Here is a 19,295-nt window from a genome sequence, read left to right as displayed (position 1 = left end):
CGCATAAGGTCCTGAAGCCATGAAAACAATCATTTACATTGTCACTGGGGTGGTAGTTACAACTGTAATGGTGTGGTAAGGTTTACAGTGGCAGCAATCAAAGTGGGAACAATATAGTGGTGGTGAAGTGGCAGTAACTGCAGTGGTGGAAAAAGTACAACAGTGAGTAGTAGTGGTCATGGTGGAAAAAAACAGTAGTAAATGTTAGTGGTAGTAACAGTGGTAGTGACAGTAATGGAAGTAGTGTGGTGCTGCCCTGACCAATCCCCACACTGTTCAAAGGCACTGCAAGGATGGAACTAGTCTGAATGCCTACAAAGAGTTCTATGGTTAAAATTCCTACCTTAACCCTTTCAGTAAGATGGGATCAATTTTTTTTTTCTCACTACTGCCAAACAATTTTAAATGGCTATGGTGAGGCCTTGCATAGGGAAGTCAGAGACCACTACTGTACAATGACACTATTTTTGTTGTGGTCTAGCAGGTTAGAGAGCCCTTCACTGACTACTGGGCCAACAAATTTCTATTAACCACTTTGGTATGACAGCCTTACTTGTAATATACCTGCTAGCACCAGACAATACTCTGCAGCTTAGGGCACCCACTGTAGTGAAATAGTTAATATGTGGCTTGAATATATCAATGTTACCTTTTATCAACAATAATAATGTACATGAAAATAAACAAATGTGTGTTATATCAATTAACTTTTCAGTAAAGACTAAAACCAAAATGATTTCCAAAAAAACCCAGCAGAATTGAAGATATGAGCATAAACTGATGCACAGTGTGCAAATGTGTTGAAAGACTCAAGCAAATATCATGAGTTTGTGCTACATTAGAGGATTCTGTAGATAAGTGTGTGCCATGATCGCAACTCCAAAACTGGAAAGATATCTCATGTGTAATATGGTATAACAAAATCTACATATTGAGGAGCAAAAACATACTATGAAAAAATTTAGTTATGAATAAAATGTATATGCATGCATATACATTTTATTCATAACTATATTTTTTCATTCATAACTTCCTTGTTAACCCTTTTGCTGCTATGGATGCAACTTGCAATATTTGTCAATATATCAACATACATTTCTATTCTTGCTATCTCCAGACAATAATATTCAGCTTGGGAGAAACTTCTTGAATTGGAGGGGTTAGATATGGCTCTCACTACCCCTACGCTACAAGAGGTCTTCCTTCAGATGAGTAAAATTATCTGGCTTAAAAAAAAAAAAATCATGGTGAAGGGGTATAAAATTACTCTTAATAAATTTCACTGGTACTGATGCTCTTAGGTAATTTACACAGGCTAACACCTGACTGTTTAGTTCTGCCGAGAGAAATCCAGGCAGTTAAAGGGCTTGTAAGATGCAAACTAGTGTATCCTTGCAGGCAAACTCGATGGGGCTTGGAGGAGAGGTTGCTGAACAAGGGCACGAGGGGACAAGTCAGAGCAGCAGGTGTGGTCAGTGGGTGGGTGTAGGCAGGCTTGTCACCTGCCCACTTGCTCCTAACCACCAAACAGTTGTGTTCAAAATCTGTCATGCATCCCTGGTCTAGATAATAGATACATGTTTGAGATGGGTCCTCTGCCATACTAGATTTTCATGCCTTACATTTTTTTTTTTTTTTTTTTTTTTTTAATATACACCATTAGCAGCTATAGTAATGTCTTAATAACTACAGTATTAATTGCAGTTTTATGGATCACCTTGAATACTACATAACTGGCATGCCTCATTAACCTCTGATGCCTTGGATACTTAGCAGGAGTCAATGACTATCTAAAGCCCCCAACTACTTCCTAATACTGTACTGCTTTAAAACAGCATTATCTTCTAAACTGATATAACCACAAGGCTTCATTCTACCTTCAGTACTTCAATATCCCAGGCAAGCCTGTTTCTTTATTCTCCTAGCCAGTCTGCACACTGTTCTGATACTTCTGAATCAACTACCGAATTTTCTAACTACTGTACATTCTGTAGCATGTTTCATATACAGCAACTGAATTACTTACAAAAGGTAATTGTCAGCTAAAATATTATGGTGTTTAAACAACATGATCTGCTTTTCAAGTGAAATGTTGGGAATAATGACGGCAGATATCAAAGCCAAATAAAAGCAGTCTACCATACAATCCTCCTTAGTTTCCTATCCTGTATACTTTACTCCTCGAGTACAAAACTGAACTACTGAAAGTAGTTGCTGTCAACCTAACCTAATCTGCTCACAAAACACTGCAATGTTATGAGTTAACCCATAACTTTTCAGGTAAACAATAACATTGCCAGTTTGTTTGTGGATTTTAAGAGGCACCAGTAAGCTATAGCATCATCAGTTTACCTTTCCTACATTTCATGACCTCTAAGTAAACCATGATGTTATGAGTTTACTTCAGAATGATTTTCTTCTGCTAGTTTACATCCTCTCAAACTCCTGCAGGACACTGGGATGGATATCTATTGTCTAGACCGGAGCACCAAACCCTCAATCGTTCACTCATGAAGTTAACATGCGATCATGCTCGTAGTTTTAAGCTCAAATGTGCTAATACAGTACCAAGCCAATAATAATTTAGCTTTACAAGTAAGGGTCTTGGGCAAGGAATCAATTAATTAGCTACAAATCAGCCCCTTTCTAACAAGAGAGGGTGGGAAAGAAGGATGCTGGTCACAAAACCCTTTTCAGGCTCATTTTTATCTCAACAGTTATATAGTCTTTAAAAATTTTAATTGTAGACAAAAATATTCTTGAATCTGTATACGCTCAGTGAATCATATTTGTTTAGTTTCTTACTATGAGGAGTAAGAATCAGGCAGGTTAACTTCATGTTTTAAAAACTGGGGCAAAATTTCTATCAAGAAGGTGCCCAGCAAGAGGACCAATCAAAACAGGGTGTTTATGTTCCTGGTTGTCTATTGGCTGCCTCAGTGATCATGTTTCAACTTTACATGAGGAAGTAAGAAGTGTACAAATAACAAGTAAATGCTAGAGGAAAGGGTAATTTTGATAACGTAATAAAGGTACTAGTATTCACTATTGTGAATTAAGAAATAAAAACGTTAGAAGTATACAATAATATCACCTGCAAAAACTTGTTAAAATAAACTTCAAACTAGGCTGGTATAAGAGTTATACTGTACAGTACTCTCCTAAAGCCCAAGAGCTGTCCCTTGAAAAACTATGTAATTACCAAAGAGATTCCAGTAAAATGATTCATAAATACATACCAGTGTTAATCCTTACTTTTGTAATAATGGCAAATTCAGAACATAGCAATTCTGAATAGACCATAATTTTGTAAAAATCAGTTACAGTATTGATGCTACTATCTGATCTCATCTACATACTAAATGGAAGTACCTCATAATTATCATAATGCATACTACTCCTCCAGGGTGGTCTAATGGGATTGTTTTCTACTTGTGATGACCAACTGAGGCAGGTGACAATCAGGATGAGAAAGTAAGAAAAATAATAAAAATATTATTAGTATAAATCGAGTCAGTCTGAATGCTACTAGAGGTGCCATCCACCTGCTGGCCCTTCGGATGCTTCTACTTTAGTGCTGACGCTTGCCAGATAGTACAGGAGGTGGCACACACTGTCAGCATCTATATGGCGAGACAGAAGTACAGTGGTAGTAATAGCAGTAGTACAGTAGGAGTACAGACTCTTAGTATAGGAAAGTGAACAGGTCTGCCATTTTGGTTGTAAACATATCCAACTCATAATGGTGTGAACTGTCTGAAAGTCCATCAGCAGGTTTAGATCACTGAAAGTATCAACAGTCTAACCCAATGTCATCACTGCACAAACAAACAGATACAGTACACAGCCCCCGGTCACTGAGTTAGAAGAGTTTAGTTCCAAGATGGAGTTGTCCCATTTCTTATACTACAGTCTCATAGTAGTAGTAGTGGTAGTAGTTGCATTGCTTGGGTGGATGGATACAGGGAGGGTGGAAGTACAGTGGAGAACAGCAAGCCGCAAGTAGTGGAGCACAAGGCTATAAGGTGGGGGATGAAGGCACACCCCCCCACCTCCATACTTCCATCCTCCATGCTATGTACATGTTTTGCCTGACCTGTCGTCGCAATCTTGCAAGACCAATGGGAGGTCCCCTCTAATACGTTATCCTCAGCTTTCTCAAGTGAATCTATATGGGTATCTGGATCCACCTTGAAAGTCATCCTGTGGAAGAAGAAGCACATCCAACATCCGTTAACACAAGAGAGGTACCACAACACCACAACTCAAGACAGGAAATTAAACACTCTCACAAAAGAACACAAGACTTGAACACGGACACGGACATGGTAAGCTCCTGCCCTCTCGTGGTGGCATCGCAGCGGTTTCCTGTGGGAGAATGGGCCTTACAGAAGCAAAAAACTACAGTGCATATGCATACAAAATTAAAGGGCTGTATTTATGTGGGATGACTGTAGGATACAGGCATGATCAGGTCAAGGACTACTTCTGATAAAAAAAAAAATAATTTTGTTAATAGACAGACAGCTTCTGTGAGGCCCAACATAAATACGTCAATTTGAAGGAGAAAAGGAGAGGGAAGATATGGCTGTTCAACTACAAACACTGAACATGACTGAGAATTGTGCTTATATACCTCAAAATGTAATTACTTTGCAGCTCAAATAAAGCACTGCTAAGAGATTAAGCAGCAATAATTTTCTGCATTCTAAACACAGCATTCAAGGCCAGGAACTCACACAGTATCCTTTGATCAAAACATGTGGGAGTTCATCAGGATAGTGAATTTTTGTTCCTGCAGCCATGACCTTCCACTTCTTGTCTCCACTGGTGATCGGCTGAAGCAGACACGGGACAACATCGAAGACAAAGAGAGGAAAAAAATAAGGAAAGAAATGGGGATGAATGATAATATGGGGCTAAAGGAATGAAATTAAAAGTAAATTCAGAGACATGTAGAGAAGCTGAGACACAAGCGGAGGGGGAGACTCCAACAAACCTGTGATGGCAATCTTAGCAGACCACTTGCTAGTCCCGTCTAAGACCGACTGGTTCACTGACATCATGTGGCCAACGTGGCTCTTGTCCTCCACGCCAAAGACATCCCTATTCATTGGAGAAATAAGGTTCATCTCTGCTCACTAGGGAAGGAGAGGCTTGGGCCCATCACAGCAACCCATAGAAATTATAAATCCAGGGTATTATTATATAAGGAAAGTGATTTAAAGAAGGAAAGACATCTGGACTCACAGCAACAAGAGATAATGTCCCGAGACTGTGTTAAAATATTAACAGGAAAAGCCCTTTATAAAAATCTGTATATAAAAAAGACAAGTAACTCTGGCAGCACACACTCATAATCTTTTTTATTCTCATCATGCTCCTGAAATTGAAGCAACCAACATGCCAGACTCAACGAATTATTTGACATTACTCTGCAATAAGAGTACTCTCTGACATATAATAAGACAATATTGCATACAGTATGCAAGTACATGTCCAGTCCAGTCCTATAAATACTGTATTCATACAATGACAAGTCTGACTGGTAATATGTGCACTACACAGAAATGTTGCTGTGTACAATGAAGTCAGCCAATACAATAAAAACTTTTGTCAAAAGCTGCAACATGTTGCAAAACATGGCACTGAACACAGCTCTGCATTTCTTGCAAAGACATTGATAATATTTATACAAAGGGCAAGTTCATTGTAAAGATATCAATTTTCATTCACTAAAATAACTGATATACTATACTGTAATGTTGCAGATTAAAAAGCATTCTTACAACTAGTATATATACCATACCAGTAATATTAAAAAGTACTGACCAATGCAGTACCCAAAATTTTTTAAGGACTATCAAAATATATCGGAAATCCATTGATAAGGAAAATGTTTTTGAAAGCCTGAGGAGATACAATATGCAAATAATAAAAAACTGGCAATACTGTACTTTCATTAATGTTGTAGTTACTTGAAAGGAAGGTGCATTGCTTTGCAGCTTACTGGTTCCATCACAAACGGTACCTAATTATACCAAACCAGTGACCGACTATGGCAAACAATTTCTCTTCAAGTACTTGGCATGATGGCATGGGAATACTGTATATGGTAGTTGAATACAATTGGACATTAATAGCTTACAGCATACCAAAATAAAAAGTGGTAAAAAAAAGCAATAATTAGGATGTTACTAAAATTGCTCCATACTGAACAAAATGATTCACATTCATCATCCTTGTGTTATGGAATACTGCTTATAACCAACAATTGTATGTGTCTGAAGAGTGATTTTTTTTTTCACTAATAAAAGATAATCTTTTCCAAAATAATGTCCTCAGGAACAAACTCATCATACTGGAACATACTGGGTACTCTTGCATGACTACACTTTCAAAGTATTCTATCATGAAATCTGCTCTTTTCATCATGGATGATTGAACATGGCCCTATTATATGATGTTATCATGTCCTGAAGCTGATGCGGAGACAAAAATCATGATCTTACCTGGGGTTCTTCAAGGATAATCACAACAGTTCCTATCCCTTGACAACACAAAGTTCAGCATCATTCAACAACAGTACACAGCAGTAGAGCACTGAGCAAAAAAATACTCCCATACACTTAAAGGATTTATGTCTAAAAATATATATTTTTTGTATAATACTGAATAAAATAAAATGCATATTCTGGAAATATATTCAGCACATCAATCAAACATTTATATATATTATCTATATATATGCACAAAAAGTACCATAGTAGCCAGTACTGAACAAAGGTTGTACCTGGTGTTAAAAAATCACCATGATATGGCATGAATGTTTCATAACAATTCAAACATCAGACATCTGAGAATGATATATGTACTACAGTGCACTATATACAGTACAGCATATATATATATATATATATATATATATATATATATATATATATATATATATATATATATACTGTATATATATGTGTGTGTGTGTGTGTGTGTGTGTGTGTGTGTGTGCAGTATATATACAGGGTGGGACAAAAGCTACTTTACTATAATAATTATTTGATTAACACAGTTATATTACAACTAATACACATTTATATTTCAGCTTCCAAATTAACTTGGATGTAAGATGGTGCACCTCCTCACTCTGGTTGGAATGTGCGAGAATTTCTTGGTAACGCTTTCAACATGTGAGTTGCAGGAAGGGGTACTGTTGAGTGGCCTCCAAGGTCACCTGACCTAATACCATGTGACTTCATAGTTTGGGGGATGATAACACAGAAAGTCTGCAAGACAAACCCTAAAAGTGTTCAAGAACTGAAAGAAAGAACAGCAGAATTTGACAACTTGAAAAATGATCATGAGTTGTGAAGAAGGATTTCCCACTCTGTATCTAAGATGTACCAATTCTGTCTAGGGGAAGAAGGAGGTCTTTTTGAACATTTGATTTAACATGATTTTTATCACTACTCCAGGCCAGTCTTGCGTAACTTTTCTACTCCGTTCCCAGGCCAAAGGTGAGTTTCCAACAAAATGAAGATTTGTTGCCTCTGTTCACCAAATTGTTGTGCCATGTATTTGAGCCATGAAAAATCGCTCCAACAAAAGTTGCACCAGCGCATCATCAGCCCAGAATCAACTGGCCAACAAATGATGCATTGGTATGTCATCGGCCTGTAATTGGTTGGCCAACACATGACGTGTCGGTGTGATATCAGCCCGGAATGGTTACTCCATGTACACTTCATTTACTTGAAATATAATTGGTGTACAATTTATTTACTTGAAATAAAACTGTTAATAAAATATCATGGTAAAGTAACTTTGGGCCCACCCTGTACAGTATATATATATATATATATATATATATATATATACGAATAAGGGATAACCAATGGAGCAAGAGGCTGACTGACTGGACACCAAGAGATTGTAAGTGTAGCAGAAAGGGGCCAGACATGAGGTGGAGAGATGAGATAGAGAAATTTGCAGGGAAAACATGGCAGAGATTGGCTCAGTCAAGGAAATCATGGAGAAGGTTGGGGAAGGCCTGCAGCAGTGGACTTGTAATGGCTGATGATGATGATGATTTTATATATATATATATAATCTGGGGTTTAATAATCAACATGAATCCAGTTTCTGAATACTGTACCTATAATGTATTCTATTGCTACTCTACAATGAAATAAGATGTTGATCTGTGGAGCAAGTCACTTAATTTAGTTACACATGATGAATTGCACATATCTCTGTATAATTAGTATTTTATGAGGAAGTGAAAAATGATTAGCAAAATCTGGAAAAACTGTTGCTGTTGTGGCCCCTGCCTCATTTGCACATAAAACCAATGGACTTACGAAACACAGCCACTTCTACTCAACACTTCCAGAGACTTTTACTTATGAGCACAGGCTCAACAGCTCATTCCTGTGGCCCAGCATACCGTTGAGTACATACTATACACCTCTACATGTCATCAATTTGGCACTAACACCCACTATCCACACTGAATACATGCTCGGGCTGCCTCATACAGGACCGATGTACTAGTATTAGTGAGGGTGTTTTTACAATGTGTGGGCAGATCTTGGTAGATCAGTAGTCTACTATAACAAAATTCAAATTCTTTAAACTGTTCCTTGTCCCAGCAGGGATTAAAACCCACATCCACTAGGACAGAAGACCACCACTCTACAGACTAAGTTACTGATTTCCCCACGCTTATGGATTGTTGTATGTTGTGAGATGCACAAGGTGTGTATTTTTTTTTTTTTAATGTGAGGAAGAAGGAACCAAAGGCAATAAGCTGCAATGACTGTTCCTTCCAAGAGAAAAACAAAATACAAGAGAGGGCCAAATTCAAGATCCATTCATTTCGAGATGCCTGGACACACTGGATTTGAAAGACTGGAGATCATGTGAAGCAGGAAATACAGACAGAGGGAGACAATTCCAGAGTTGACCTGTTGCATAAATGGAGGACTGCAAGTAACGGTTAACTCTTGCATTAGAGAGTTGGACAGAAAAGGGGTGAGAGTTTGCTGCTAGACAGGTGCTATGCGCCCGTCGTAGAGGTGGAGGAATGCATGCAGACAGTTCAGAGGAACAGTGACCACTGAAGTAGAGATAGAAAAGAGATAAAGATGCAACAGTGTGGCAAAGAGACAGAGGTTGAAGGAGTCAGTAAGAGGGGGAGAGTTAATGAGACGAAAAGCCTTTGACTCCACCCTATTGAGAAGAGCTGTATGTGGGGAGCCTCCCCACACGTAAGAGTTGTACTCCAAGCACGGGCGGATAAAACTCCTGTATAGAGTCAACAATTGTGCAGGGGTAAAGAAGGAATGGAGTCGGCTTAGCACATCCAATCTCTTGGAAGCAGATTTTAAAACACATGATATGTGGTAGGTGGGGGCGCTCACCATCCACTCACTCAATGTAGTGCTGCTCTCGGGTGTCTGTCCTTTCCTCTCCTCCATCCTTCTTTCCTTCCACCCTCCTCTGTCTTTCTTTCCTTCAGTCTTTCTTCGTCCTTCTGCCTACGGGTGACTTTACACTCCCTCTTCTGTCTTTCTTTCCTCGTCCTTCTGCCTGTGGGTGACTCTACACTGAATGACATGCCAAATGGTTTCCTGTACACCAGGAAACCATTTACTATGCTGGGTGGTAACCATATAGCCAAATTTTGGAGCCTGGTGGTTTAGTGGGTACTGCACCCCAATCGGATTGAGCCAGTGAAGGTTTATATCCAAGGGGTGGTTGGGGTTTACTGCTCACGTAATGCCACTCAGGGATGAGTGAGGCTGGTCACTCTCATCTTAAATGTCAGGACCAACGGCCTAGCCCCGGGCTTCTACGCTCCTCGTGGGGCAATGTAGGATTGGCTGATGGATGGATGGATGTAATACGATCTTTCCAAGATAAGTCCCGAGTAAATGAAACCCCAAGGATGTTCAACGATGATGCAGGATTAAGCTGAATATTATTAAACATGAGTGGGTATACCTGTGGAAGATTTTGTCGGGTTGATAGGTGCAAAAACTGAGTCTTTGATGCATTAAAGACAACCAGATTATTTTTACCCCAGTCAGAGATACGAGCCAAGTCAGACATTAGGTGTGCCATAGCCTCATCCCTTGTATGCTGTAATGTGAGTTGTAGCATAAGAGTGAGTGTAAACTAGGTTATTGTTGAATTACAATTTTTACTGGTATCAAGCAGAGCATAGTGATGGTCACACTCCAGACTAAGAAGGTGAACTCTTGTAATTAATGTAACTGAAAATGATTGATGGTATCCCAGTTATCAAAGCTCTCAATTTGAAGTTAAACTGAATTAAACACAGTAATGTAACCCTATACTCAGCAATAAATGTATTTTAATATCTTATTGTGTAGTAATGTAACATCAACTTTTTAATTACTCAGAAAAATAAAATCAATATTGATCTAACATCCACTTTGCTGAAATGACTTGCCAAATGGACAGAAGTCAACCACACAGTACTTAACAATAGGTTATGTAAATCTCTTCATTCAATATGTGATGCTGTGTTACTAACTGTCTTATAAAAGGCATTCAGTTATTTAACCCTTTCAACCTGGAAACATTTTTGTTACTATAACTGTATACTCTGGCTTACATCTGATGGCTGCACTGTATTCAACTCAAGAAATGCATCCCCAGGCAGTAGGATTAAAACAGTATGTTCCAAGAAGTTGCCTGTGGATGTAATTTCCACGTCTTTAATTTCATGGAGTAGACAGTGATCTCTTGGTTATCACACACTTGGTCACAGTGGTTTCTGTTATCACTGCATTTTTTGCACAAAAACGTTGTTACCACACACTTCAGCTGGTTTCTGCCAACAATGATGGTGCAGTGTCTGTGCTTTCCGACAGCTTTGCAGAATTCAAAGATGAGGCCTACTCGAGAAGTTAATCTCAGGTGGTGGAGACCACTAAATCTCCATCCCTAGCCTCAGAATACCTTACCTGAAGTCCATTTCAGGTCTCTCTGTGGGACATGTTTCTTCCTTATTGTGCCTTTTCACCTCTTTCTATTAACCTAACCATGCCTATGTGTGTTTCTGGGACTTACCATAACTTTAGTATACACATACTGGGTCTAAATTGTTGTAAAAGAGAAAATTTGGGTTTGTACTTGGGATGCCCAGTACATCTGGGATACCGGTAAATCCCACAGATTCTGTGCTTTCATTATCATGCAATTTCCTTACCATACACCTTGCTCAGTACGAATTATCCACAATAAGCAAAGGATCACTGTCAACGGTAATGCATGATGTGCTTGTGCAGTTGTTTGGGTAAAGAAAAAAACTGTTGCAACAAAGTGCAATTTACTAAGTGAGCTTCTGCTGCTCAAGGTACATTCTATCCAGTCCTCAGGTAACACAAATCATTCAAATGAAGTTAAATAAAAATATAGGCAATGCTACACTGTTGCTACCCTCCAGCTAACCAAGAACATACCCCACCACCTCCCTGCATGCCTAACCAAGTGCAAAATGGCCCTCCTCCCCTCCCAATCTTTTCTTTTAAAGGTGGGTATAAGGAAAATGCCTTGAGGAAACATAACCTGGGTCCTTCAGATTCCTTGTGCAGGTTGCATTGATATAATTGTTTTCTTTCTTTTTTACTTTTTCATAAAAAAAAAACAAAAAAACTTAAGACACAGCACTCTACCTATAAAAAGGCACCAGTTCACAATATGACACATTGCTGTGTGAAATTTCATGACTCTGTAGAGAAAACTTTCTGAATTCTGGCCCAGAAACAAAAGCTCTATGCCTGACCAGCTGCCCTGCCACCCAACTCTATGGACGGACACTTATTGATCCCAGTGATAACAACAACCTCCTCTGACTGTTATGTGAAAGGTAAAAAAACAATCAACTGAAGACATACCTAATAAGTTCAAAGATCTCAGGAGTTTCCATTTCCCTCTTCTTCATTCTCTCCTTCATGGCTGTTATGATCGTGTTGGTTTTGTCTTCCGCACCATGTTTACTGCTCTTCTCAGCTGCTCCTGAGGTGGTGGTGGAGAGATGGAGTTATGAAAGTTAGGAAGAGTAATGACTGAGCAGATGAAGCTTAATTAGCACTGAGTTTTCAAACTCAACAGTATACCAAAGTAACTCAAAAATCATTTATCAAAAGCTTATATGTATGAATATGGCCAAACAAGTAAAATACCGTACAGTATTAGCTTTAAAACTTGGCACTGTTCCAAAATCCAAACAATGAACTGTCCAACACCCTCCCTAACAAAATATTACAGCTAACAGAAAGATAAACACTGGCTGCTTAGCTAGGCCATACAGAGCCCTCTCAAGCAATAAAACGGGCAAAAGCTGAACTGCACTTAAAATTAATTATATCAATATACTTTGGGGGAGATGAAGCCATTGGATGACAGAAAACGAGGAAGTGAAGTGGATAAGAAATAGACATAGTGAAGATGGAGGCTTGATTAATATGGGGAACAGCATAAAAGAAAAAGGGGAGAGGAACAATGATGATGGGTGTAGGAAATGAGAATAATAAAAATGAACTGGAGATGGACTACAAAAACCTCTGGCATTGAAGGCCTTGAAGAGGGGAACAGAGACATAGGTTTCAATTAACCCCTTGAATCTGGTGATGCATTATCTTGATTAATTCTGTTGCTTCCAGACACATTTAACTATAGAAAGGCCCTTGCTTCTGAACTGGATAACGAAGCCAATACCATACCTAACTCTCTGGATTGAAAACTTTCTGCAAAGCTGAATATATATATATTTTTTTAATAACAGAACGGAGGAAGAAAAAACAGATTAAAAAAAAATAATCTATACACCTGATTACAGGTGTCCTCCATAAAAAATCTGTAACAGATAGACTTGAACAGCCATAGGCTGTAGTTCTGGGGGAAAACCATTCTGGGGAAGCGAGTTCCAAAGAGATGCAGTTCAAGAAATAAAAGAATTCTGATAGGCAGAAGTTCTGCAATATGGCAGTGTGACAGGCCAGTCTTTTGAAGATAACAAAAAAGAAAACAGCTACTACATCAATGCAGTGTACTGGTTATGGGAAAAAAAGAGTGGATCAAAAATGGGTGAGCTGGAGAAGCAGAAGACAAACAGAACTGGACAGCAAAGTGGATTATGTGGGCTGCAAAAGAAAGATCAGGAGACAATAGGTTGAGAAAAAAGAAAACATTTAGTAGGATGTCACTATGTGGGGGATGGGAATGAGATCAGGAGTGGGTGACAGTTGGACTGGTGTGGAGAGCGTGGAGAACAAGAGGGGGCTGTTGGACAAAAATACTGCAAATACAATCAAAATGAATTAAATACAGAAGTGGTGAAGATCCTTGGAAATCAAAGTTGGGTAAAATGAAAGAGAGAGAGAGAGGGGGGGGGGTGCTTTATGCAGTTTGAACACCTGATGGGGAGAAAAAAAAAAAAAAATCAAGGATGGCAAATAACAGCTGTGACTGACCCACCTGCTTATATACATGACTGTAGTTTGTATGCCCATTACTCTCCATTTGCCTCCAAGTAACTCAATACTTATTTTCCTTTTTTTGTCTGAACACCACACAATAAATAATAGTACAGTAAGGGCTCTCAAAATTAATGAACAAATAACTTGCCTGTACCGGTATTAATTATTCTCCCAACACAGGTAAATGTAAGCACTACTGTCTGCAGCTTTGATGAGCTTTATGCAAGGAAAAATAAAGAATGAATGCAAAAGCACAAGGTCTCAATAGACCAAATTCTCTAAACACTGCTGTCCTCAAAGTTTTACACGATATATGCAGCCTTAGTAAGCAGTTTATTTATACAGCAGATACTCATCCTATGCATTATTCTGCACATACGTTGGGCTATGACGTGCACTATCTCTACATTGGGGAGCCAGGAGTGGTGGAGTGTCAGACTGTAGGCAGCTGGTGGTGGTTTGGCCATATACCAGGGCAACATACAGGGTGTATGTCAGGTAGGACAGGGTGGGACAAAACACAAATGACATACAGGGTGAAAAAAAGCACATACTGTATAAGACAAACATATTAAAGGAAAAAAAGGAAAATTCAACCAACATGAAAAAACACTAAAATGAAATGTGTAAATAAGTATAATACAGGTATACAGAAGAATAATGCAAAAATTACAACAAATTTATAAAAATTAACAATTGCTGTACTTGTAAAAAAAGTATACGTATTGTATATACTGTATATATATATATATATATATATATATATATATATATATATATATATATAGAGTCTGTTTCGCCTAAGATTCTCCCAGTTTCTCTATAACATAATTATGGCATTGTAAAGTTTGGCTTGGTTTGGCTGCTATTATGTCTGGCCGGGGGATCCGGCATGAACTCAGTAGAAGACATATTCGCCATTGGTCTACATTAATTTCTTCCTCAATTCCTAACAGAAACAATCGAAAGAGAAATAAAAAAACAACAATGTCAACAGCCAGGCCATCAAAATGAATGTACCATTTGTGCTTGCCAAACTGTCTATACATATATACCACAGACTGTACATAAAAAATAATAACAAAGTATACAAAAAACCCAAGTAACCAACAATTTGCATCAACAATTATATACCTTAAGTTTTAATGACCGTGGTGATGATGAAATGGCCAAGTATGTTTTGTTTTTTCCATGGACATAATACATATTAAATATAAGTCTTTTTACATCTTCAATATACTACCTGAGCTCTCAAAAAGTGGCAGTTTACTAGCAGTCCCATATCTGCTTCAGTTTACTAGCAGTACCATATTTGCTTCCAAAAGGAATTAGCCAAAATTATTCCAAAGACAAAATACTGCCCACTAAGCATCACCACTGTCATCTTTCTCTGCAAGTGAGTCTGTAACGTCAGTGGCATGACCAGAGACGACATCTGCATCAACACCTTAGGGACTTTGGTCTGCATAAAACTTTAAACTACAGTTATTCACTCGACAATTCAACTGTTATATAAGATAGGAGTATAATGCCAATACCAAAGAGATTTAGGGGTAATGTATGTATTACTAACAGCAGAAACTGTGGTAGGTGGTGGCGACCATCACCCACTCACTTGATGTAGTGCTGCCTACTTCTTCCTTCACCTCTATCATTCTTTTTTTGTGTCAGGCCTCCTCTATTCCTATTTCTCATCAGCCACTCACTTGAAGTAGTGTTGCCTAGTCCTTGCTTCACCTTTATCATTCTTTTTCTGTCTGTCCTCCTATCTTTCTATTTCTCACCATCATCCACTCACTTGATGTAGTGCTGCCTGCTTGTTCCTTCACCTTTATCATTCTTTTTCTGTCTGCCCTCCTCTCTTCCTGTTTCTCCTATCTTTCCTGTCACTTTTTATTACTCTTCTTTCCTTTTCAGGTGGCTTTACATTGAGTGACAAGCCTCATGGTTTCCTGTAAGCTAGGAAACCATTTACAACGCTGGGTGGCAACCACATAACCAACCCATACATGTTCCGCACGTGTCAGCAAGCGGGTTGGCGGAGGGTTAGTGCCCCTCCCCGTAAAACAACTACGGTAATTCAAAGACAAACGGCCACCCCTTATGGGATTATGGCGTTTGGCTATAGATAGATAGATTGATAGACAAAAACTGTTCATGAAGAAAATACCCTGACCTAACTTCACCTAACTTGATTTTGTTGAAATGAAACCAGATTAAAGTCAACTACCTCACTACATCTAAAGCAACAATAATTAGCCTTATTTAAAGCTTCCCAATCCAGCTTAACTCATCACCATTTCGCACGACCCCTGCATCCTGTTTTACACATGTAACCCAAAGTAAACTGGAAACAAGCTACAAATGATGCTTACAACTTCTTGCATCACCAATATTGCAAAAAAATCGCCATGGCAATTATGACGAAGACAGAAGTTAACATTAATGAACAGTGTACCAGGTCCAATTAGTGAATTGTCAGCAAATGGCCAATTAACAAACAGTTTGATGTGCGCGACGGCTGGCATGTCACTTGAGTTTAGTATTTCATGGAGGAAAAGACAAAGGGACATATATTAACGATCAATGTCGTGAAAATAAATACAGTACTATTTTTCCAAGATTATTTAAGTATTCTATTCTTTCCATCGTTGTATTACGTTAATTAAACAACGCCGGTACACTACATTTTCTTAAATCTCACCATGTTCGTCCCAGAAATGGACTAATTACAGAGTCGGTTATTGTATTATATTTTTCATTTATCTACCGTACGCACTTTGTTGTTCTCAGTTCAGTATTATGTCCATGAAAACGAACACTAAATTATATTAAATCTCAGGGTTATGCCGCGCTCATCCCCATTTATGTTCATCCTACATTAATAACATGTACGCTCGTAACCCCTAACACTCTTCCCCCACCCCCCCTACCCCCGACATCCCCTCCCCGCTCTAGCCAACGGTACATTAGCATCGGGCTTAAAGTCGGCTTACACTCTGACGTTTTCATAACACACCAGATCCCGTTATCCCTTCCTTACCCCCCAACCATCCCCCACCCACTCTCTACTACCCCTAACCCCATTCCTACCCCTAACCATCCCTCATCCTCTCCCTATTCCTAACCTTCCCTCATCGCCTCCCTACCCCCATCCACCTCTATCCCCCTCCCTACCCCCAACCAACCCTCACCCAGTCCCTACCCTCCATTCACCCTCACCCCCTCCCTACATGCGACCACCCTTACCCTGCTCCCTGCCCTTAACCACCCCTCCCCTTCCTGCCCCAACCACCCCTCACCCTCCCTACCCCCATCCATCCCCCCTCCCTACCCTCCTTTTCACATTTCCGGGTCAAAACAATAAAATATGGCTGGAATATTCATGTTTTATCTGACGTACTGACGGGTGTAAATATTTAAGGACTAGCTATACTGCTTGACGTATTACCAACAAAAGATATAAATAACGGAGAGGAATTCATTACGTTAATGGGGAGATAATTTTGGTTAGCTGGTTCAACTTGCAACTGAGAGAACCCGAGTTTGATTCCGCCGGTCAGACTGTTAGACAATTCATTTCCCCCCTGTCCTTGTTCACTCAGCACTCAGTAGTACAAGTTGGGGGCCTGGGTTGGAAAATTACTATTGCTGCTCGTATGCTAGGGGAAAACTAAGACTCAAAAAACTGGAAAAGGAGAAAAAAAAATGACGCTGTACAGTTGATAGCTATGTAAATCTAACCCTGCCTCATGAAAAGCTAACCTACACCCCATTTCTTCCTGCCTCTCTCTCTCTCTCTCTCTCTCTCTAAAAAGCCCTAATAGAAAACGATAAAGTAAATGAAAATAAAGAACTGTTCCAACACCCTCAATCCAAGCAGTCAACAGCGAGAATTATGAAAAAATAATAAAAATTCCACTGACTATGAGTAGGTGACAGGACTGAGATATAATACGTCAGTGGAGGGGTGAATTTACCGAACCAATCCCCCAGAATCACAAAAAAATAATGATAAAAATAATAATAAATCGCCTACATTATTACCTTTGAAAAATAATACTAGCGTTTACATTACCAAAATCGATATCACACCATTCTTCAAACGACCACGAGAAAAAAAAAAAAAAATGCGTAACTGCACATCAACCTTTCAAATCAAAATCCACACTTGTCCTCTACCACAAAGGCCACCACAACTTACTATACATTCTAAAATAAAGGAGAAATGAAGTGGAAAAAACAGAGCCCTCACAGATTAACGAAAAGAAAAAGAAAAAGAAAAGAAAGAAAACATGCTGAAAATAGACACCAAACTTAAGTAACTAACCAAACACTCTTCACAGACACTTAACAGAAAACTTGATGCACCTACTTGCAAACACTTAACAATGAGGGAATAAATGCAAATAAGTAATAAAACAAAACAGAAATAAATGACCCACAGTGGTGTACTTATTTGCAAACAGTCAGCAATTAAGAGAAATAAAAATAAATAAATAAATAAATCACCCACACCAACACAACTAATTTCTCATCCTCCATAACTCCGCCAAAATAACCCTCATATTATATTAACTGATAGTAAGGAAGTGAACTTTTGAGATGCGCAATAACGATGACGAAACCAAAAATAACTATCTGCTTCAAAACACCATTCACAACTTAAAAAAGGAAAAGAAAGAGAGAAAAGTGGAATTAACTAGACCTAAAACATTCTTCAAGACAATCTCCACACCTTACTTCTACAGCCCTTTAATATCTTACTATCCAATGGGGAGAAACTATAAAAGGATAATACTCTTCCAACACATAATAACTATAATGAAAGTACTAATTAAGATAACATCTACAACTCTTAATCACACAAAAAGGTTTCACAACTTACTTCACACAAATAGGTGTCACAACTCCACACTAACAGGCTAAACAACTTCACGCAAACAAGCTCAAATAGGCTTCACAACCCACACAAACAAACTCCACAACCTCTTCCCCCCAAACAGACCATCGCAACTTACTTTGCAAACAGTCGGCGTTGAGCAGATCCTTGCACTTTTCGTGGCACTTGACCCCACACTCCTGGCACCTGACCCCCTGCCTGGCGATGCCCCACAGGAGGCCCTCACACTCGTAGCAGTAGGTGGGTGATGTCGCGGTCCACATGACGAAGCTGTGGGGCGTTGTGGACGAGATGGGGTAGATGAGCGCCTGCAGGGTCTTCTTGTACACGTGCATTTTCTGACAAGGAGGGGCAGGGTGAGGGTAGGAGAGAAAGAGTAGGTTAGTTGATGGAAGTTGCTGGACAATGAGATATAATTGAAAGAGGGACGATTTAGCTGACGGCAAGAGAAAGGTCGGGAGGGGGGAGGTTAATTTTAAATGATAAAAATATTTCCAGTGAGAAGGATGGTTAGTTGATAAGAAATTGTTGGGGACTGTGAGAAGGAGTTTAACTGAAGGCAAGAGAAAGGTGGAAAAATCAATTTAAAATGACAAAGTATTTAGGACGAGAGAGTCGATTAGTTGATAGAAATTGCTATGGACTGTGAGAAGAGGGATGGCTGAGTTGACGCGAAGAGAAAGGGAGGGGGGGAAGTTGTCTGCCTAAGCTGTTGAACAATTTGAGGGGACAAAAGGAAAAGGAGATGACCCAGTTGAAAGAAAGTGGGAAAAAAAATGACAAAAATGATACAACAAAATTTACGGTAGAAGAGTGAACAAGTTAGCTGAAAGAAATTACTGTGGGCTGTGAGAATTATGAACAACAGGTGAAAATAAAAGAAT

At 39.0% G+C, this 19,295-nt stretch overlaps 1 protein-coding gene across 1 annotated transcript in view; it reads right to left on the bottom strand.

Annotated features, from left to right (window-relative positions):
• unc-13 (protein unc13 homolog) overlaps positions 1-19,295 on the bottom strand; it is a 205,044-nt gene that overhangs the window by 51,442 nt on the left and 134,307 nt on the right. The window contains exons 6-9 of the mRNA XM_080283857.1: positions 18,530-18,749; positions 13,888-13,956; positions 11,925-12,045; positions 5,000-5,106 (exon numbers count right to left, since the gene is read on the bottom strand). Coding sequence (XP_080139983.1) covers positions 5,000-5,106; positions 11,925-12,045; positions 13,888-13,956; positions 18,530-18,749 — 517 coding nt within the window. The remainder of the gene's footprint in view (positions 1-4,999; positions 5,107-11,924; positions 12,046-13,887; positions 13,957-18,529; positions 18,750-19,295) is intronic.

This window comes from Coenobita brevimanus, chromosome 98, assembly GCF_032717465.1.
Source record: "Coenobita brevimanus isolate Jiangsu-jjx chromosome 98, ASM3271746v2, whole genome shotgun sequence".
Lineage (NCBI taxonomy): Eukaryota > Metazoa > Arthropoda > Malacostraca > Decapoda > Coenobitidae > Coenobita > Coenobita brevimanus.
This window is presented reverse-complemented; position numbering and strand designations above follow the sequence as displayed.